This window comes from Xenopus laevis, chromosome 5S, assembly GCF_017654675.1.
Source record: "Xenopus laevis strain J_2021 chromosome 5S, Xenopus_laevis_v10.1, whole genome shotgun sequence".
In the NCBI taxonomy this organism is placed as follows: domain Eukaryota; kingdom Metazoa; phylum Chordata; class Amphibia; order Anura; family Pipidae; genus Xenopus; species Xenopus laevis.
Genome location: NC_054380.1, coordinates 12,166,254 through 12,184,840, shown reverse-complemented (window position 1 = coordinate 12,184,840; position 18,587 = coordinate 12,166,254). Strand labels below are relative to the sequence as shown.

The window sequence follows — 18,587 nt, the reverse complement described above, 5'->3', positions numbered from 1 at the left end:
TTTCTTTCTGTCCATTTACCCAACTCTGTGCCCTTTCATCCTTCTCCCTGCCCCCTCACCAATCTCTGTGCCTCTCCTCTTTCTCCCTGTCCCTCATCCATCTCTGTGCCCTCTCCTCTCACACTTCTCTCATCTCTTTCATTATCTGTGGGTTTTTTTCTACTTCTACTCTCTGCTTGAGAGAGAGAGAAAGTGTCATTTCTTTGGGCACTGGTTGATGTAGAGCTGAGGGCACAGACTACTTGACCCACATGTGGGCCTTTAGCTATGGCAGAAATGGCCTGAGACCGGGAACTCTTAATAAGGGACTGACCTCTGAAAATGATGGATTAAAATATGAGTCCCCCTATGTGAGGAGAAGCCAAGCCAGTAGTGTTACAGTGCGGTGTGTTTATTCCGGCCAAGCTTGTTTTCTGTGCGGTCCCGTTACAATTGCAGTTAATAGGGAACAAATAACAAGGAGCTGATAAATTGCAACAAAACTGCAACAATGGGACTGGGAACAAACAAGGTAACGACCAAATAATTACTTTTTATAGAGCACTGGACAAATCAACTTCATTACCATCCGGCCAACAAACATCTTATAACATTGACCTCTATTCGGGGGCGGGGACTTGTAGTGAGGGCGTCATCGGAGCGGACAGCGCGGGGAATGGATCGTCGCGTTCTGCGTGACGTCACTGCGGGTAAGTGCGGCTGCGCGACAGCTGATGTGTGAGGGTGGAGGAATTGAGTTCCCGCCTGTCGGGTCAATTTTACGCCGTAGCCCTGGGTGTGGAGGCCTTAGTGCCAGTCTGACATACGGGAGAGGAGTTTAGGGTGCGTAATAAAGGCTTTACCAATGTAAGATGCTACTTTATGCGCTAATATACACATTGGGCGGATTATAGGCCTAGTGATGCAAACCAACTGTTGCTATGGTCAGCTGCACTGGGACACATTTATATTGATAGTTTGCCTTAAAATAACTTAGTATTTTTACTTTGGCATCAGATGGTGCTCTAGTCTGTTTGCTGTATTAAAGCAACACTAACACCACAAAATAAAATTGCTTCTAAGGAATGACAGTATCTGTTGTGCTGCACTGGTAAAACTGCTGTGTTTGCTTCAGTATACTGTTTTATCCTGTGACACCTTTTCTGGAAAAAATACCGGCCTTCCTATATATTGATCTTTTATCCCTGTTAATAACATTGAGATCAGCCATCATTCTTACTGGCCTGGTGGCAACCCTACCAGTGCTTGAATGGCTGCCCCCATGGCTACACAGCAGCTTGTTTATATAAACTATAGTAGTACTTATCTGTTATCTACTGTGTATCCTGTGCTTGAATGGCTGCCCCCATGGCTACACAGCAGCTTGTTTATATAAACTATAGTAGTACTTATCTGTTATCTACTGTGTATCCTGTGCTTGAATGGCTACGCCCATGTCTACACTTCAGCTTGTTTATATAAACTATAGTAGTACTTACCTGTTATCTACTGTGTATCCTGTGCTTGAATGGCTGCCCCCATGGCTACACAGCAGCTTGTTTATATAAACTATAGTAGTACTTATCTGTTATCTACTGTGTATCCTGTGCTTGAATGGCTGCCCCCATGGCTACACAGCAGCTTGTTTATATAAACTATAGTAGTACTTATCTGTTATCTACTGTGTATCCTGTGCTTGAATGGCTGCCCCCAAGGCTACACAGCAGCTTGTTTATATAAACTATAGTAGTACTTATCTGTTGTCTACTGTGTATCCTGTGCGTGAATGGCTGCCCCCATGGCTACACAGCAGCTTGTTTATATAAACTATAGTAGTACTTATCTGTTATCTACTGTGTATCCTGTGCTTGAATGGCTGCCCCCAAGGCTACACAGCAGCTTGTTTATATAAACTATAGTAGTACTTATCTGTTGTCTACTGTGTATCCTGTGCGTGAATGGCTGCCCCCATGGCTACACAGCAGCTTGTTTATATAAACTATAGTAGTACTTATCTGTTATCTACTATGTATCCTGTGCTTGAATGGCTGCCCCATGGCTACACATCAGCTTGTTTATATAAACTATAGTAGTACTTATCTGTTATCTACTGTGTATCCTGTGCTTGAATGGCTGCCCCCATGGCTACACATCAGCTTGTTTATATAAACTATAGTAGTACTTATCTGTTATCTACTGTGTATCCTGTGCTTGAATGGCTGCCCCCATGGCTACACAGCAGCTTGTTTATATAAAGTATAGTTATATTTCAGAAGTAAACACACCATTTTTACCAGTGCAGGGCATCAGTATATTATATTGTCATTCCTTTAGAACACCTTTAAATTAACATTTAGTATGATGTAGGGAGTGATATTCTGAGGCAATTTGCAATTAGTTTTGCATTTTTTATTATTTGTGGTTTTTGAGTTATTTGGCTTTATATTCGTCAGCTCTCCAGTTTGCAGTGTATATTAGTCTGTTTGCTAGCGTCCAAATTTCCCTAGCAACCATGCATTGATTTGAATAAGAGACTGGAATATGAATGAGAGACCTGAATCATAAGATAAGTAATAAAAAGTAACTAACAATACATTTGTAGTTTTGCAGAACATTTGTATTTAGATGGGGTCAATGACCCATTTTGAAAGCTGCAAAGATTCAGAAGAAAAAGGCAAATAATTAAAAAAACTATATAAAAAAAATAAAAATAATGAAGACCAATTAAAGTTGCTTTGATTTGGTCATTCTATAACATACTGAAAGTTATCCTAAAGGTGAACCACCCTTTTAACATGAATCCCCTTAGGCTGCTATGACATGAGTAGCATGTCTGTATATTCCTACTGAATGGGATATGTAACCCCACAATGTTGTATTCCAGTTTGAACATAAACCTTAAAGGAGAACCATACCCCCAAAATAATGAAAACCCCTACCCTCCATAGTCCCCCCCCCTCGCTGTTGCCCCCACACAGGTGTTAATACCTGGAAATAGGGATGCACCGAATCCACTATTTGGGATTCGGCCGAATCCTTGGTGAAAGATTTGTCCGAATACCGAACCGAACCCTAATTTGCATATGCAAATTAGGGTCAGGAAAGGAAAACGTGGAAAAAAATCTTTGTTTGTGATTCCCCTACCCGCCCTAATTTACATATGCAAATTAGGGTTTGGCTAGGCAGAAGGATTCGGGCAAATCCAAATCCTGCTGAAAAAGGCCGAATCCCGAACTGAATCCTGGATTCGGTGCATCCCTACCTGGAAAAGTCTTTAATTGCCCCTCAATGCAGAGTCAGCGCAGTGGAGCTTACTAGGGATGCACCGAATCCAGGATTCGGTTCAGGATTCTGCCTTTTTCAGCAGTATTCATATTCGGCCGAATCCTTCTGTACGGCCGAACCGAATCCTAATTAACATATGCATATTAGGGGCGGGGAGGGAAATCTTGCGACTTTTTGTCACAAAACAAGGAAGTAAAAAATGTTTTCCCCTTCCCACCCCTAATTTGGATATTCAAATTAGGATTCGGTTCGGTATTCGGCCAAATATTTTGCGAAGGATAAAAAGTGGATTCAGTGCATCCCTAATTATTACCCCCTGTTTAATTTCCTTGCTTCAGTTTATATCATTCCACTTCTAGAAAAGTTGTTGAAAGAGTGTAGTAAATGATGACATCTCAGTTTTCTGTTTTTCCTTTTAATTCTTTTACTTCTTTAGAATATATCAGAGATGACCATGTACACCTCGGGCTTTCGTTCCAGGCAGAGTAACCTGCCGTTAAGGTATGTTGGCAACTTATTCAGTGAGTTTTGTGTTTTCCTGTCTGTGCATATATGGCCTGTTGTGGTTTTGTCTCAATCTTGTGAATCCTGAGGGATCACGGTTATCTGCCCCGATGGAAAATTTCCATTGGTCGGATAAATGGAAGTGTAGTGGAGGCACAGCCAAATGTGCCGATTGTACATTATACATATGTTTGACTCGCAGACTGATTAGTCAGAATATGTAATGATTGGCAGTGAATGGCCACTTAAGCCACTGCTTCGATTGATTCATTTTTAACAGGGCACTTAAAGGGATTCTGTTATGATGTTTATGTTGTAGTTTTTATTTCTAAATTACACTGTTTACACTGCAAACAATTCACTCTACATCTCAGGTCATTTTGACTGGTCATGTGCTTTTAGAAAGAGCCAGCACTTTAGGATGGAACTGCTTTCTGGCAGGCTGTTGTTTCTCCTACTCAATGTAACTGAATGTTTCTCAGTGGGACCTGGATTTTACTATTGAGTGTTGTTCCTATATCTATCAGGGAGCTGTTATTTTGTGTTAGGGAGCTGTTATCTGGTTACCTTCTTAATGTTCTGTTTTTAGGCTGCTGGGGGGAAAGGGAGGGGTGTGATATCACTCCAACTTGCAGTACAGAGTGACTGAAGTTTATCAGAGCATGACTGGGGGCAGCTGGGAAACTGACAATATGTCTAGCCCCATGTCAAATTTCAAAATTAAATATAAAAAAAAATCTGTTTGCTCTTTTGAGAAATAGATTTCAGTGCAGAATTTTGCTGAAGCAGCAATATTAACTGTGTTTTGAAAAAAAAAATCTTCACATGACAGTATCTCTTTAAATCTTTGGGTATAAGGTAGGCTTCTCCTGATCCTACTTCACATTTATAATAAGCGAGCTGGGGCATTCATTCAACTCAGATGAATAGGATGGACCCATAAGATCTAGGGATGCACCGAATCCACTTTTTTGGATTCGGCCGAACCCCCGAATCCTTCACGAAGCATTCGGCCGAATACCGAACCGAATCCGAACCCTAATTTGCATATGCAAATTAGGGGTGGGAAGGGGAAAACATTTTTTACTTCCTTGTTTTCTGACAAAAAGTCACGCAATTTCCCTCCCCGCCCCTAATTTGCATATGCAAATTAGGATTCGGTTCGGCCAGGCAGAAGGATTCGGCCGAATCCGAATCCTGCAGAAAAAGGCCGAATCCCAAACCGAATCCTGGATTCGGTGCATCCCTAATAAGATCGAATCGAATTCTGATTTCTCTGGAAAAAACTTGAATGTCAAGAAAGCTGCAAACAACTCCAAATTCATCCTTGGACGTCTCCCATTGACTTAAACAGCAATTCGGCAGGTTTTAGGCGGCGAAAAGTCGAATTCAAGTTCTTAAAGGGCCAGGGTATGATAAATCTCAAAAATTGAATTCAAATTTGAATTCTTTGAAAAACTCAAATTGAATTTGAATAACTTCCTAGTCAAATTTGAGAGTTTTGACTATTTAAAAAAAAAACAAAAAACTCGATAATTCTGCCCCCTTAATGTCACTTTTTGTATTTAAATAGTAAAACAGGGTTGAACATGTGGCTAGGGACAGTGCTAATCAGGGCTGTTATTTTCTCTTTATTTCACATGCAGGGCAGTACATATGATACTTCATTTTTCTGATATAGTGAATTGTTCTCAGTAAGGGTTTTTACATATGAGGGTTTCCCTTGTGGTGGAACACATACAAATCAACTTCAGGGGAATGGAGATCGTTATATTCAATAGGTTGTCTCACATGGGAATACGATGTGAAACTGAAAATACTTGATCATCTTCTAAACACAGGGTGCCTGGACCTCCTTGCCTCAGTTTGTGTCGAACTGCAGAAAGGCCACACCTTACTAAGCAGTTTTACCCCAGTATGAGACTACAGGTGGCAAAAAAGAAAAAATGGTTTCACAGTAGAAGGTAAGTTCTCTCTTTGGAGAGATGTAATTAATGGTAAGTGCACAAATCACATTTTCCTCAGCATGCCAGCGGGAAGATGATTTCAAAATATGCACCATATACAGAGAGGAAAAAAATTAAATAATAATATTAATGAATGCAATATTGTAATATATAATATAAATATATTATAATATAATGCAAGTTTTAATATGATGTACATCGGAAGGAAAAGCATCCATAAACAGTTAATGTTTTGAGGTGAAGTATAAGGCCAACTATTTAAGTGCAGCAAAAAACTGAGTCAAGGAGGTCAGTGGACCCTGTCTATGAGAAATAAGGTAAGAAATTCATAAAATTAAGGTACCTCCGTATTAGATAGCATTTACGCCTTTATGGCAGGGTGTTTGGATCCTCTCTCTTTTTTGATACATACAGTAATAGGTAGTAATTTAAACAAAGGGCATAATAAAGCGTAGTTTATGTTTTTAGCATGTCCATTTTTCAGCACCTGTCATCCAGGCAGAAAAAGCTGTATAATTGAAGTACTTAAACATGAAACCCCATGCTTTTTTTATTAAAACATTTAAACCTGTTATAAACTTGTTTAAAATTTTCAGTTGTCAAATATTGCCTGCCGCTCCTCTATGCCTGCTTTAAAGGGCATGTAAAGGCAAAAAAATAAAATCCCATTTTACTTTCTTTAATGAAAAAGAAACCTATCTCCAATATACTTTAATTAAAACGTGTACCATTTTTATAAGAAACCTGACTGTATGTAGTGAAATTCTCCCTTCATTTACTGCTGTGGATAGGAATTGTCAGACGGTCCCTAACTGCTGAGCAGGGAAACAATCATACTTATGAACAGCAGGGGGAGCCCCCTCCTTAATTCCCAGCCATGCAGAACTCAAGCAGCTTTGTTTGTTTCCCTGTAGAGCAGTTGGCTACTGTGTATGGGGATTTGTATTGGATTTTATTTTTGCCTTTACATCCCCTTTTAATGTTTCCAACTCCAGCTGCAGGGACAAAGATCACGGAGCCAGATTTAAACAGATAAACTCGGATTCTATTTGGAGGATAATTTTGCTGCAGCCACTGGTTCTGCAGAGTTGGAGAAAGTTTGTATTAAACAATACAAAAACTATAAAATCCACATTAGATTACATGACAACACAGGACCCAGTGCAGTCTGTATATTCTGATTATTAATCAGTCTTGCTATATCGGCTTCTGGTAGATGTTATTTGACTTGTGCTGTTTTGATAATTTATGACGATCCCTAAGCAGCCCAGACCACACTGAGCATGTGCACAGTCTTGGTCTTGCAAAGATGTATAACAAAGTTACAAGGCGGTGACTCCCTGTGGCCAACTTTGAAAGCATAAATCATTTGTTTGATTAGGCTTGTGGTACAGTAAGTTCACGTTTATGTTTAGTATACAATATACAGCATTTCTATTTTAGACTTTACTTCCATTTTTAAAAATGCTACTAATTTTACTGACTCTTTAGAACATTTTTTTTTCTTATTTGAAAAGTGTCCAGCTTTCAACTGATGGAAAACGAAGAGTAAAATGTGAATATTTAGAATGCGAAAGGTATGTGTTTAACTTTAATAATAAAACTTAACAAGACTACGGTATATGTTCTTTTGAATAGAGAATGTTAGAAATAAGGGCGTTTTCTGTTCTAGTTCTAGACAGTAACACTGGAAAAGGTAAAGAAGCATTATGAAATATAGCTAAAGCTGCAACTGAGTTTTTTTTCGTGCATTTTAGTCTGTTCAGTCATCTCGTTTTAAAAGTGTCTCTCAGAAGAACCACTGGCCTGCAACCTATTTTCACCCCCAATTATGTTAGTTCCTGTAGCATAGCATTTCTGTTTCTGACTTTTGTGGGACACGGGCCTCATGGAAACAAGGATCCTGCTGCTGCAGAGAGAAAACCATAAAGTGCCCCCTCCCCAGCAACTTCCTTTAATTCTAAGTTTCTAGTTGTGTCTTTAGAAGGAGAATTAGTGCTGGTGACCAGAAAGCAGTGGTCAAGTATTCAGCATAAAGGGGCACCTTTATGTGGTTAGTCCCCAACCCTGCAGAACATTCTCTTTCCCTTAAGGTTGTTTTTTTTTTTTCCCCCTTCTGTCCTAAACCTGCAGTCTTTGTGCTCCACAGAGGGGTCTGCTAAAACTGAGTCTCTGGCTTTACAAATTCAGTCTGTATGGAAGCTTCTTTCTTATATGCATAGGGTTTTTTACCATTCAGTGTGTCAGATATTAAGAAGGGCTTTGTTAAAGTATGAAAAAAGTATCCACACGCCACTTAAAATATTGCCAGGTATTCAATCTGTTATTCGGAAACTTGTTATCCAGAAAGGTCCGAATTATGGGAAGGCCACCTCCCATATCCATATCCCATACCATGTCCATTATAATCAAATAAATCAAATGTTTTAATATTATATCCTTTATCTCTGTAATGATGAAACCATACCTTTTACATGATCCCGACTAAGATATAATTAACCCTTGTTGGAAACAAAAGAATCTTATTGGGTTTAATAAATGTTTAAATGATTTTTTTTATTAGATTTAAAGTGGACCTGTCACTCAGACATAAAAATCTGTATAATAAAAGTCCTTTTCAAATTAAACATGAAATCCAAATTCTTTTTTTATTAAAGCATTCATAACTGTTATAAACTCATTTTAAAATCTCAGCTGTCAATCAAATATTGTCTGCCCCCTCCTCTATGCCTTAGGCATAGGCAGACAATTACTTTCACTTTCCATTCAGCACTTCCTAGATGTCACTGCTCTCCACACATTTCCCCTTTTTCTTCCCCGTTTAATTGTGTATCCAGTGCATGGGGATGGACATCGGGTCCCCCGTTCTGGTGCACAAACAAGAATTTGAGATGATACAAGACTTGTCTTAAAGGAGAAGGAAAGGTTAAAACTAAGTAAGCCTTATCAGAAAGGTCCATCTTAACATACCAGTAAACCCCCAAAGTAATGTTGCTCTGAGTCCCCTGTCAAAAGAAACACTGCATTTCTTTCCTTCTATTGTGTACACATGGGCTTCTGTATCAGACTTCCTGCCTTCAGCTTAAACCTCATTGCCCTGGGCAAGAGCATGCTCAGTTTGCTCCTCTCCCCCCACCCCTCCCTTCTCTACTGTAATCTGAGCCCAGAGCAGGGAGAGACTCAGGTAGGAAGTGATGTCACACCACATTAATACTGCAGCTCCTATCCTAAACAAACAGAGAGTTTCTAGAGCTTTTTACTCAGGTATGGTAAAACATTCTACAGAATAAATATAGCATTCTAGCTTGCACTATTGCAGCTAATCTATTGGCAATAAAATGCCGCCATAGCTTTCCTTCTCCTTTAAAGGAGAAGGAAAGGTTAAAGCGAAGTAAGCCTTATCAGAAAGGTCCATCTAAATATACCAGTAAACCCCCAAAGTAGTGCTGCTCTGAGTCCCCTGTCAAAAGAAACACTGCATTTCTTTCCTTCTATTGTGTACTCATGGGCTTCTGTATCAGACTTCCTGCCTTCAGCTTAAACCTCATTGCCCTGGGCGTGAGCATGCTCAGTTTGCTCCTCTTCCCCACCCCCTCCCTTCTCTACTGTAATCTGAGCCCAGAGCAGGGACTCAGGCAGGAAATGATGTCACACCACATTAATACTGCAGCTCCTATCCTAAACAACAGATAGTTTCTAGAGCTTTTTACTCAGGTATGGTAAAACATTCTACAGAATAAATATAGCATTCTAGCTTGCACTATTGCAGCTAATCTATTGGCAATAAAATGCCTCCGTAGCTTTCCTTCTCCTTTAATAAGTGTCCACAAAATGGCTGCTGCCTGCTCGTTATAATTATGAATTCCCAGGGTTGGAAACAAGATTCAAATAATTTATATAGTGTAATTAAAGTTCATTTTGCTTGACTAACATGATAAAATAGGATTTGGAATAATTTTTTTGGGTGACGGGTCCCCTTTAAGGTATGGAGATCCAAATGACAGAAATACCCCATATCCTGAAAATCCCAGGTCCAGAGCATTCTGGATAACAGGTGCCAACCTGTATTGTGCTTTTCCTTTACACAAAGGTGGGAATATTTTTCTGTGGAAGCTTAGCTTTAATAATGTGTGTTTTGCATTTGTAGAGACCCATATGAAGGAGGATCACGCATGATTCCATCAAATGGACACCGTTATAGAGCAAGAAATGATAACACTCGAGTATGGTTTAAAATTACGGTGTGTATCCCTTTTACTGTCACTTAGGTAGGGCTGTAAGAACTTTAGCATAAGCTTATGTCATATGTTTCCAAGTCTGTAAAACTCTGTGATTCCTTTGTTCGGGCTTCTGATTCTTTGTGAGTATAGAATCTACGGAGCTTGTGTCAAATAAACGTTATCTTTGTAGCTCAAGTGGTCTCCGGTAAGTGAACATTTCCACAACAGTACTCATTCATGCCATCATTTTTTAGAAGCCTGTTGCTCATGTATAACCACTTGGGTTGGATTATAAACTTTGGGTCTCAACCTGTTCAACCAAGTAATCCTTTACTTTTTTAGATCAAGATTGGTGATTGATGTGAAGCAAATATTTGAAATCACTAGTAGTTTTCGAGTTTTTTTTTTCTCCATAAGCTCTGTCCATGTCTTCAGCATTCTGTGGCAAAAAAAAGAAGAAACTTCGGGGGGCTCTGAGAGAATAAAATAACATAGAAGTCCTTTTGATGCTAATAAACATCAGAATTGCTGTTGTGTATTGCACCAGCTGGAGGGCATACAATTATATCATTTTATTTGCCTTCCTCTTACCTCATATTCCTGGTTTATGGAATCCTGTAGTTATTTAATGCATCAGGCCACAAACTGGACCTTGGTATTGAATCCTTAAAGGAACAGTAACACCAAAAAAATGAAAGTGTTTTAAAGGAAAGACACTATACTGTACTGGTGCCCTGCAAAAGTGTACTGTTTGCTTCAGAAAAACAATTATAGCTATTATAAACAAGCTGCTGTGTTGCCATGGGGCAGCCATTCAAGCACAGGATACACAGTAGATAACAGATAAGTACTACTATAGTTTATATAAACAAGCTGCTGTGTTGCCATGGGGCAGCCATTCAAGCACAGGATACACAGTAGATAACAGATAAGTACTACTATAGTTTATATAAACAAGCTGCTGTGTAGCCATGGGGGCAGCCATTCAAGCACAGGATACACAGTAGATAACAGATAAGTACTAGTATAGTTTATATAAACAAGCTGTTGTGTAGCCATGGGGGCAGCCATTCAAGCACAGGATACACTGTAGATAACAGATAAGTGCTACTGTAGTTTATATAAACAAGCTGCTGTGTAGCCATGGGGGCAGCCATTTAAGCACAGGATACACAGTAGATAACAGATGAAGAACCCCATTGTATGCTAAAGAGCTTATCTGTTATCTGCTGTGTATCCTGTGCCTTTTCTCCCTTTTCAGCTTTGAATGGCTGCCCCCATGGCTAGACAGCAGCTTGTTTAAATAAACTGTAGTTGTGTTTCTGAAGCACATACACTAGTTTTACCAGTGCAGCACAACAGTACGTTATATCTTCATTACTTTAGGACACTTTCCTTTTTTAGTGTTACTGTTCCTTTAAGGGTGATGATGTGTATTTTAAAAGTCCTGCCTTTTTACTTTCTAATAAGGTTCTTGGGGTCAGTAAAAACAGGACTTCAGTATCAAAGATACAGGATTGAAACAGAGTATATTTATGTTACTGGTCCTTTTAATAGCTCTGTTCTTGTGACAGTACTTCCAACTAGTTCTTCATTTGGTTATTTACTCTGTTGAACTTTCAGTAGGAGAGAGGAGAGCACTCTGACGCAGATTAACTGCTTGTGATTAATATTTATTTAAGCTGCTATACACAACATGTTTCGGGCTGTAATTGCCCTTTCTCAAGTGTAACAAACACAGAATCACAGTGAACTTTTAAAACACACCCATTAACCCCTTCATTCCCATCATCCAATCAGGAGTGATAAAAAATGTTCAATTTTGTGTCCACAGGTGATCGAAGTAAAAACGAAATTATCTTCAAAGTGCTTGAATATTTTGTGCAGGAAATGTCCAATCAATTAAAAACATTGTATACAATGTTAAAAAGGGCACTATTTTTTAAAAATATATACCCTAACTCATTCAGTTTAAAAAACAAGAAATCACAATGCTTGAGGCTAGTGTTTAAACCATAAATTCTTACCCTATTTCTGTCGTTATTGTAGCATATTATTCTCAATTTTCATGGTCTGGTAAATGAGTGTATCTGACGGTCATGGTAAATGAGTGTATCTGACGGGCATAATATATCTTTAAGAGTGCAACCTCGTTTATAACAAAAAAGAGGAAAAGCACTAAATAGATAGCCATATTGTCTGTCAGATTGTAAAAGTGGCCAGTATCTTTTAATGACCTTCTCCATCTTGTTGCTATGTGAATCATAGGTAGAAACAAAGGTAAGTTTATTGTCTGTGTGTTCTTTCTTCCTAGGGCATAGAAGATTTGCCCGAGGAATAACATCTACTTCTTTTATAGCTTTGTTTATCACATCTGATTTATAACCTCTCTCTTTAAAACGTTTAGTTAATATCCCCTTCGCTTCATCATATTCTTTTAACTCGAGTAAATTGCCCTTTTGGGATTGCTCGTTTCACCTTCGGACTTACTCTGTTGTAAGCTGCAGTCTGCCAAAGAAAAAGGCATAATGAATATAATTTGATGCATTAAAATGTACATGAATGCTAACAAATGTTTATTATGGTAGATCCCTTACGGAAAAGACTATGACAAAGACTGGCTTTTGAATGCTATTCGTGAGGAGTGTGGCTTTTTTTTCAGGGCTGAGCAGGTAAGTGAATATGCAAGTCCTGCAACTGTATACGCAGAATGTTTAAAGCTTGGTGAAAAGACATTCCCAATATCCTTCAAGTCTACAAAGATCACTGGAGCTTATAATGACTTTGTGTGCTTTTTAAAGGGACTGTTCACCTTTTGATTAACTTTAACATGATGTAGAAAGTAACATTCTTAGACAATTTGTGGATTTTGAGTTATCTTTTTATTCAGCTGCTCTTAAGTTTTAGAAATTTCAGCAATCTGGTTGCTACGGTCCAAATTAACATAGCAACCAGGCATTGTGATATGAATAAGAGACTGAAATATGAATAGGAAAGGCCTTGAATAGAAAGATGAGCAATACAACGTTAGCAGTAATTATAAATGTGTAGCCTTACAGAGCATTTGTTTTAGATGGGCTCAGACCCCTATTTAAAAGCTGGAAACATTCAGAAGAAGAAGTCTATATGCAAAACAATAAATAAGTGAAGGCTGATTCAAAAGTTGATTTGAATTAGCCTTATTATAACTTATTTAAAGCTCACTATAGACGTTAAGATTTTTCACTCCTTAACGGCTGATTTTAGCGCAATGCGATAAATTCGTCCAATTATCGTGAGGTTAGGTGGCACCAAACGATAGTGAATCTAGCGATTTTTCATCCGACATTGGTCAGAAAACCGATCGTGCAGATTAGAGGATTTTCATCGGTCACAGTGAAATGTATCCATTGTCCAGTTGTTTAAAGGGCCAAGCAGGCAGCTACCCTCAGTTTTCCTGACTTCAACTAGACGACATCGCTTGAAATGATCTTTTTAGTTGATGGACAAATTGTACATTTAAATGATTTTCAAGATATGCTTGATCTTACCATAACGAAAAGATCTATGACCACCTTTAGGTTAGTGTAAAGGTGAACCACCCCTTTAAAGGTTCGTGTCTCCATTTTTTCCCCAACTCTCTGGCTCAATGCAGTAAGCCATTCTATTGACAGCATGTCTCTCTCTCTGGTATTTGGACTTTGTAATTAGCCCTACACAAAAGGGACCTTTCAAACAATGGGGTCCAGTGACTTGACTTAAAATTAACTTGGACCCTTGAGTGCCTAAATGGTAAATATGACCTGGTTTACGTGTGATTTAATGTGCATTGCGGGTCACTCATGGGCACCTGCAAAGGAAGCAGACCCCCCCCCATGGCTACGGCATCTGCTTTTTCTGTAGTTAAAGGAAAATCTATACCCCCAAAATGAATACTTAAGCAACAGAGTTTATATCAAATTGAATGACATATTAAAGAATCTTACCAAACTGGAATATATATTTACATAAATATTGCCCTTTTACATCTCTTGCCTTGAACCACCATTTTGTGACTCTATCTGTGCTGCCTCAGAGATCACCTGACCAGAAATACTACAACACTAACTGTAACAGGAAGAAGTGAGGAAGCAAAAGGCACAACTCTGTCTGTTAATTGGCTCATGTGACCTTACATGTGGTTTGTATGTGTGCACAGTGAATCTTACGATCTCAGGGGGCGGCCCTTATTTTTTAAAATGGCAATTTTCTATTTATGATTACCCAATGGCACATACTACTAAAAAAGTATATTATTATGATAATGGTTCATTTACATGAAGCAGGGTTTTACACATGAGCTGTTTTACTCAGTATATTTTAATAGAGACCTACATTGTTTGGGGGGTATAGTTTTCCTTTAAGCTACCATTAACCATTTCCTCGTGAAGCGACTTTGGAACACAAAGCGCTCAGAGTGCCATCCCACCAACAATTTACATTCTAGCCGGTGGGAAGGCAGTTTAGGGAGATTATTCGCCCGAAGAAGAGGAGATTTGTCGCTGGGCGACTAATCTCCCCGAATCTGAGCGTGTGTCTCTGCCCTAAATAAAAATGTTTTCTTTTCTTCATAGTTCCACTACGTGAAAAAGAAGGCAGTGTTCTTTGTGGACAAGTTCTCCACCGCTAAGGCACTGCTTAATGCTTCCAGAAAAATCTATGCAGATCAGTTCTTCAAGGTAAGATAAGCAACAGGCATGTGAAAGCCAAGGCTATTGTGTGCTTGCCTTGACCTTATATGAATCACTAAAAAACAGGGCTATATACACACAAGTATAGGAATTGTAATCACTGCAATTTTTACAGGAGTTATTCTAATGAGCCTTCATGGGGTATTTGACAATATATGAAATTTCATTCTGGCGAAGAACCTCTTCTTCATGCATAAACATGTAAAGGTTTACATAATAAAGGGAACTGATTTTTTCCCAGGTTTATCAACCAATGAAATGTGCGCTCATACACAGCTGACCAATAAATGCTACCTGCCAAATCGTTGATATGGTATAATATCCCTATTGAGAAAAAATGGCTTTTGTATGGCCAATCTCTAGTTCATGCTCCCATTCCCTCTGCTTTCCCAGTGTCACGGTTTCCATCCTGTCGCTTTGCACATGGAGGATATGAAACTTCCAGCAGCACTTGTGTATAGTGATGAAACATTTGCCAGCCTTTGGTTTTAAGACTGAAGATAGACTATTTTGTACAAGTGTACCAATCTGGGAAGTGATTGGAAAATGTTCTCAGAATATTTGGACTAGCCCACACATTTATAGGGCTGTGTGTGAATGTAAGCGCACCTCGACAAACAAGAAGATCTTTTAATGCATGGCCAGCTTAAGGAGTTCATATAGCAGATGAAGGGGGTTATGTAACAAAAGGCACTAAGTTTGCCCAGGTGCAGTAACCCATAGCAACCAATCAGCAGGAAGGATTCAGCAGCAAACTTAGTGCTTTTAATTACATATGGGGGGGAAGTGTTTTGTTGTCTCGTTTAAAACAATCCTCTTCATTAATAAGCGTGTCTACTTTTCTTAACAGATCGTCATAAATGTAACTCCCTCTGTGTATGGAAATTATGGAAACCGAACTCTGTGCCCTAGGGACATGAAAACGGGGTCTTTGTGTTTCACGGACGATCATTACAATATCCAAGTAAGACACTTGCTTCTTGATTTGACTTGATCAATATGGTTTAATGGCCTACAACATTTTCTATTAACAAACCTACAAATATGCAGGGCAGTGTTATAGTGGGGATTTATTTCAACAAACTGTAAAAGGTTAATACATAATTCTTAGCTGCAGAGCAGCCAGTCCACATGCAAGGCCCTGCTAGCTTACAGAAGTACTTCCTTCAATATAAATGATGTCCCCTTCATACCAGCTAGTGAAAAAACTTGCTTTATTTCTAATAAGAGCCTTTAGGTTGCATTTGAAATATAATGTCCCATGCCTTTGTTATTATGTGATAGTTTCTAGCTATTTGCTTCATATATTTCAGGGATGTCAAGCAACTACCAGCATCTTGCCTTTAGATAGGGGCCTGAAAAAAGTAATACTTATAATTGCATCTTTCCATATATGCAAGCAGAAGGGCAGAAATATTATTATTGTTCATAAGCTCTGTATTAACTGCAGCTGGAACATTAGCACATTAGGAAGCAAATCAGGACACACAAATAGTCAAAGAGCTTATTCACTGATGCTCTCCAACAAGGAAAGAAACCTGCCCTGCCCGCCACCCTCCCAGTAAAAATAGAAGTCTCATCTGGGCCACACAGTGATTTTCCTTTGGAAAACTGATCCGCAGGCAGTCGCACTGAAGGCAGTTTGCAAGAGCAAAAAGCCCCTAAAGCAAAGCTGCGTGTATAAAGTGCTGCAGAATGAAAGCTGGAACCAATACAGACTCAATAGCACTGGCAGATTTCATTAGGGCTCAGAATCACTAACGTTTGCGCCCATTTAACCTGCAGCTTTCCTGGTACTTATATAAATAAATACTGATCACATGCATTCGGTGCTGTAGGTATAAAACATAAATACTAAAACAGTACATGTATTATTCTCTTTATGGCACAGACAATATCTGAAATTGTCTGGGCTGCCAGTAGCTCTGTGGTTAGGCAAGTTAAAGCTTTAGAACAAGGGTTTCAGAGCTGCTGTCCTCAAGTTGTTATGGGGTGCTAGGACATGTGGTTTAGAACAACTAGGAGACCTCAAGTTTCACATGCGTTTCCTTAAAGTGGCATCTAATTCATCTGTAACACTCGTTATGCACTTGGTTAATTTTGCTTTGATCTGTTTTACATTTATTTTCTTGAAGGTACAGTAAAATATAATAGGTGGCATTCATTAGGAATCTGACATTATTTGAACACTGAGCTTTATATACAAACCTAGTTGTTGAGCTTTCAAGTCACACTGTCATTTTAGCTTACAGATAGCAAACCGGATTTTGCTGACAGAGGGAGCTGGGAACTTCACTTGCCTCCTGTCATGACCAAGGCCCAGGGCATAATAGGTTTATAGCACTGATATTTATATGAAAAGTAGAAGCCTTTCAGTGGCTGTTAGTATAGACTTGAAGTTTACTTTTAAAGGAGAAGGAAAGCCATTGAAGCAGTTTATTGCCACAATAGTGCAAGCTAGAACACTATATTTATTCTGCAGAATGCTTTAACATACCTAAGGAAGCAAAATGGCAGCTGCCATATTAGCTTGGTGTGACATTGCTTCCTGCCTGAGTCTCCCCCTGCTCACTCATAGCTCTGGGCTCAGTTTACAGCAGGGATGGGAGGAGGGAGACAGAGAGAAGCAAACTGAGCATGCTCAAGCCCTAGCCCTGGAGGTTTAAGCTGAAAACAGGAAGTCTGATACAGAAGCCCATGAGTACACAATAGAAGGAAAGAAATGCTGTGTTTCTTTTGACAGAGGACTCAGAGCAACATTACTTTGGGGGTTTACTGGTATATTTAGATGGACCTTTCTGTTAAGGCTTACTTAGTTTCAACCTTTCCTTCTCCTTTAATACTGCAGCTCCTATCTTAAACAAACAGAGAGTTTCTAGAGCTGTTTACTCAGGTATGGTAAAACATTCTACAGAATAAATATATCATTCTAGCTTGCACTATTGCAGCTAATCTATTGGCAATAAAATGCCTCCGTAGCTTTCCTTCTCCTTTAATGAGGTACATGGCAATGTTCCCTCTAATATTTTCTAGGCTCTGCTCCTTTTTGCGTGCTTATTAATAAATGTGTTAACGTTGCACAAACGTTCCCTGGTTTTAAAGTTCTGTGCAAATGTAATTGCTGTTGGAAGCAGTCTGTTCATTGCCCTGGTAGTTCTGACATTGGAAACAATGTAGCAGAAAGCTTTAAAGTTTCAAGAGACAGAACCAGCAGTGCAGACAAATAACAGTTGTTCGTTTACTGATTTTACTTTACACACTGCACTTCCTTATCATGCACAGATCTATTGCAAATGACCAGTAAACAAATTATTGTGACTCTTGCTTCTATGCCCTTGTATTGCAGGTGTGCCTCCAGAAACGATACGACGATAGAACAGCAAGTCTTGATCTAAGCAACCTTTCTGTTGATCCAGGTACCCAGATGCTTCACTTTCTTCCCAATTCTTCCACTGGATTTGTTCCTAAATCTTCATAGCATTTGGTCAGTTGATAAGTAGCTATTGGTGTGCAGTGTGGAAACTAGGGATTCACTGAATCTACTATTTTGGATTTGGCCAAACCCCAGAATCTTTTGTGAAAGATTCAGCCAAATGTCAAACCGAATCCGCATATGCAAATCAGTGTTTTGTGCTAAAAAGTCACATGATTTTATGGATTCGGTTCGGCCAAGCACAAGGATTTGGCCGAATATGAATCCTGGGGAATACAGCCAAATACTGGATTTGGTGCATCCCTGTTTGTGCCGAAGGCAGTGATATTGTGTCATTAAAGGAACAATAACACCAAAAAATTAAAAGTGTTTTAAAGTAATGAAAATGTACCGGTAATGTTCTGTTGCCCTCCACTGGTAAAATGGATGTGTTTGCTTCAGAAACACTACTATAGTGTATACAAACAATCTGCTGTGTTGTAATGGATGT

The 18,587-nt window shown here is 39.1% G+C and overlaps 1 protein-coding gene across 6 annotated transcripts in view; it reads left to right on the top strand.

The window, feature by feature from the left end:
* The first annotated feature begins 534 nt into the window (after positions 1-534).
* The window catches only part of LOC108717690 (nuclear RNA export factor 1), a 36,400-nt gene continuing 18,347 nt past the window's right edge, over positions 535-18,587 (top strand). Inside the window, exons 1-9 of one of the 6 annotated variants that reach the window (XM_018264943.2) lie at positions 535-689; positions 3,701-3,765; positions 5,610-5,732; positions 7,253-7,312; positions 9,883-9,976; positions 12,544-12,627; positions 14,548-14,652; positions 15,515-15,628; positions 18,011-18,080. In XM_018264943.2, the coding sequence (XP_018120432.1) occupies positions 3,713-3,765; positions 5,610-5,732; positions 7,253-7,312; positions 9,883-9,976; positions 12,544-12,627; positions 14,548-14,652; positions 15,515-15,628; positions 18,011-18,080 (703 nt within the window). In that variant the 5' untranslated portion in view covers positions 535-689; positions 3,701-3,712. Of the gene's footprint in view, positions 847-3,700; positions 3,766-5,609; positions 5,733-7,252; positions 7,313-9,882; positions 9,977-12,543; positions 12,628-14,547; positions 14,653-15,514; positions 15,629-18,010; positions 18,081-18,587 lie in introns of all 6 variants that reach the window. The other 5 variants (XM_018264944.2, XM_018264945.2, XM_018264946.2 and 2 more) reach the window with 5 other exon arrangements.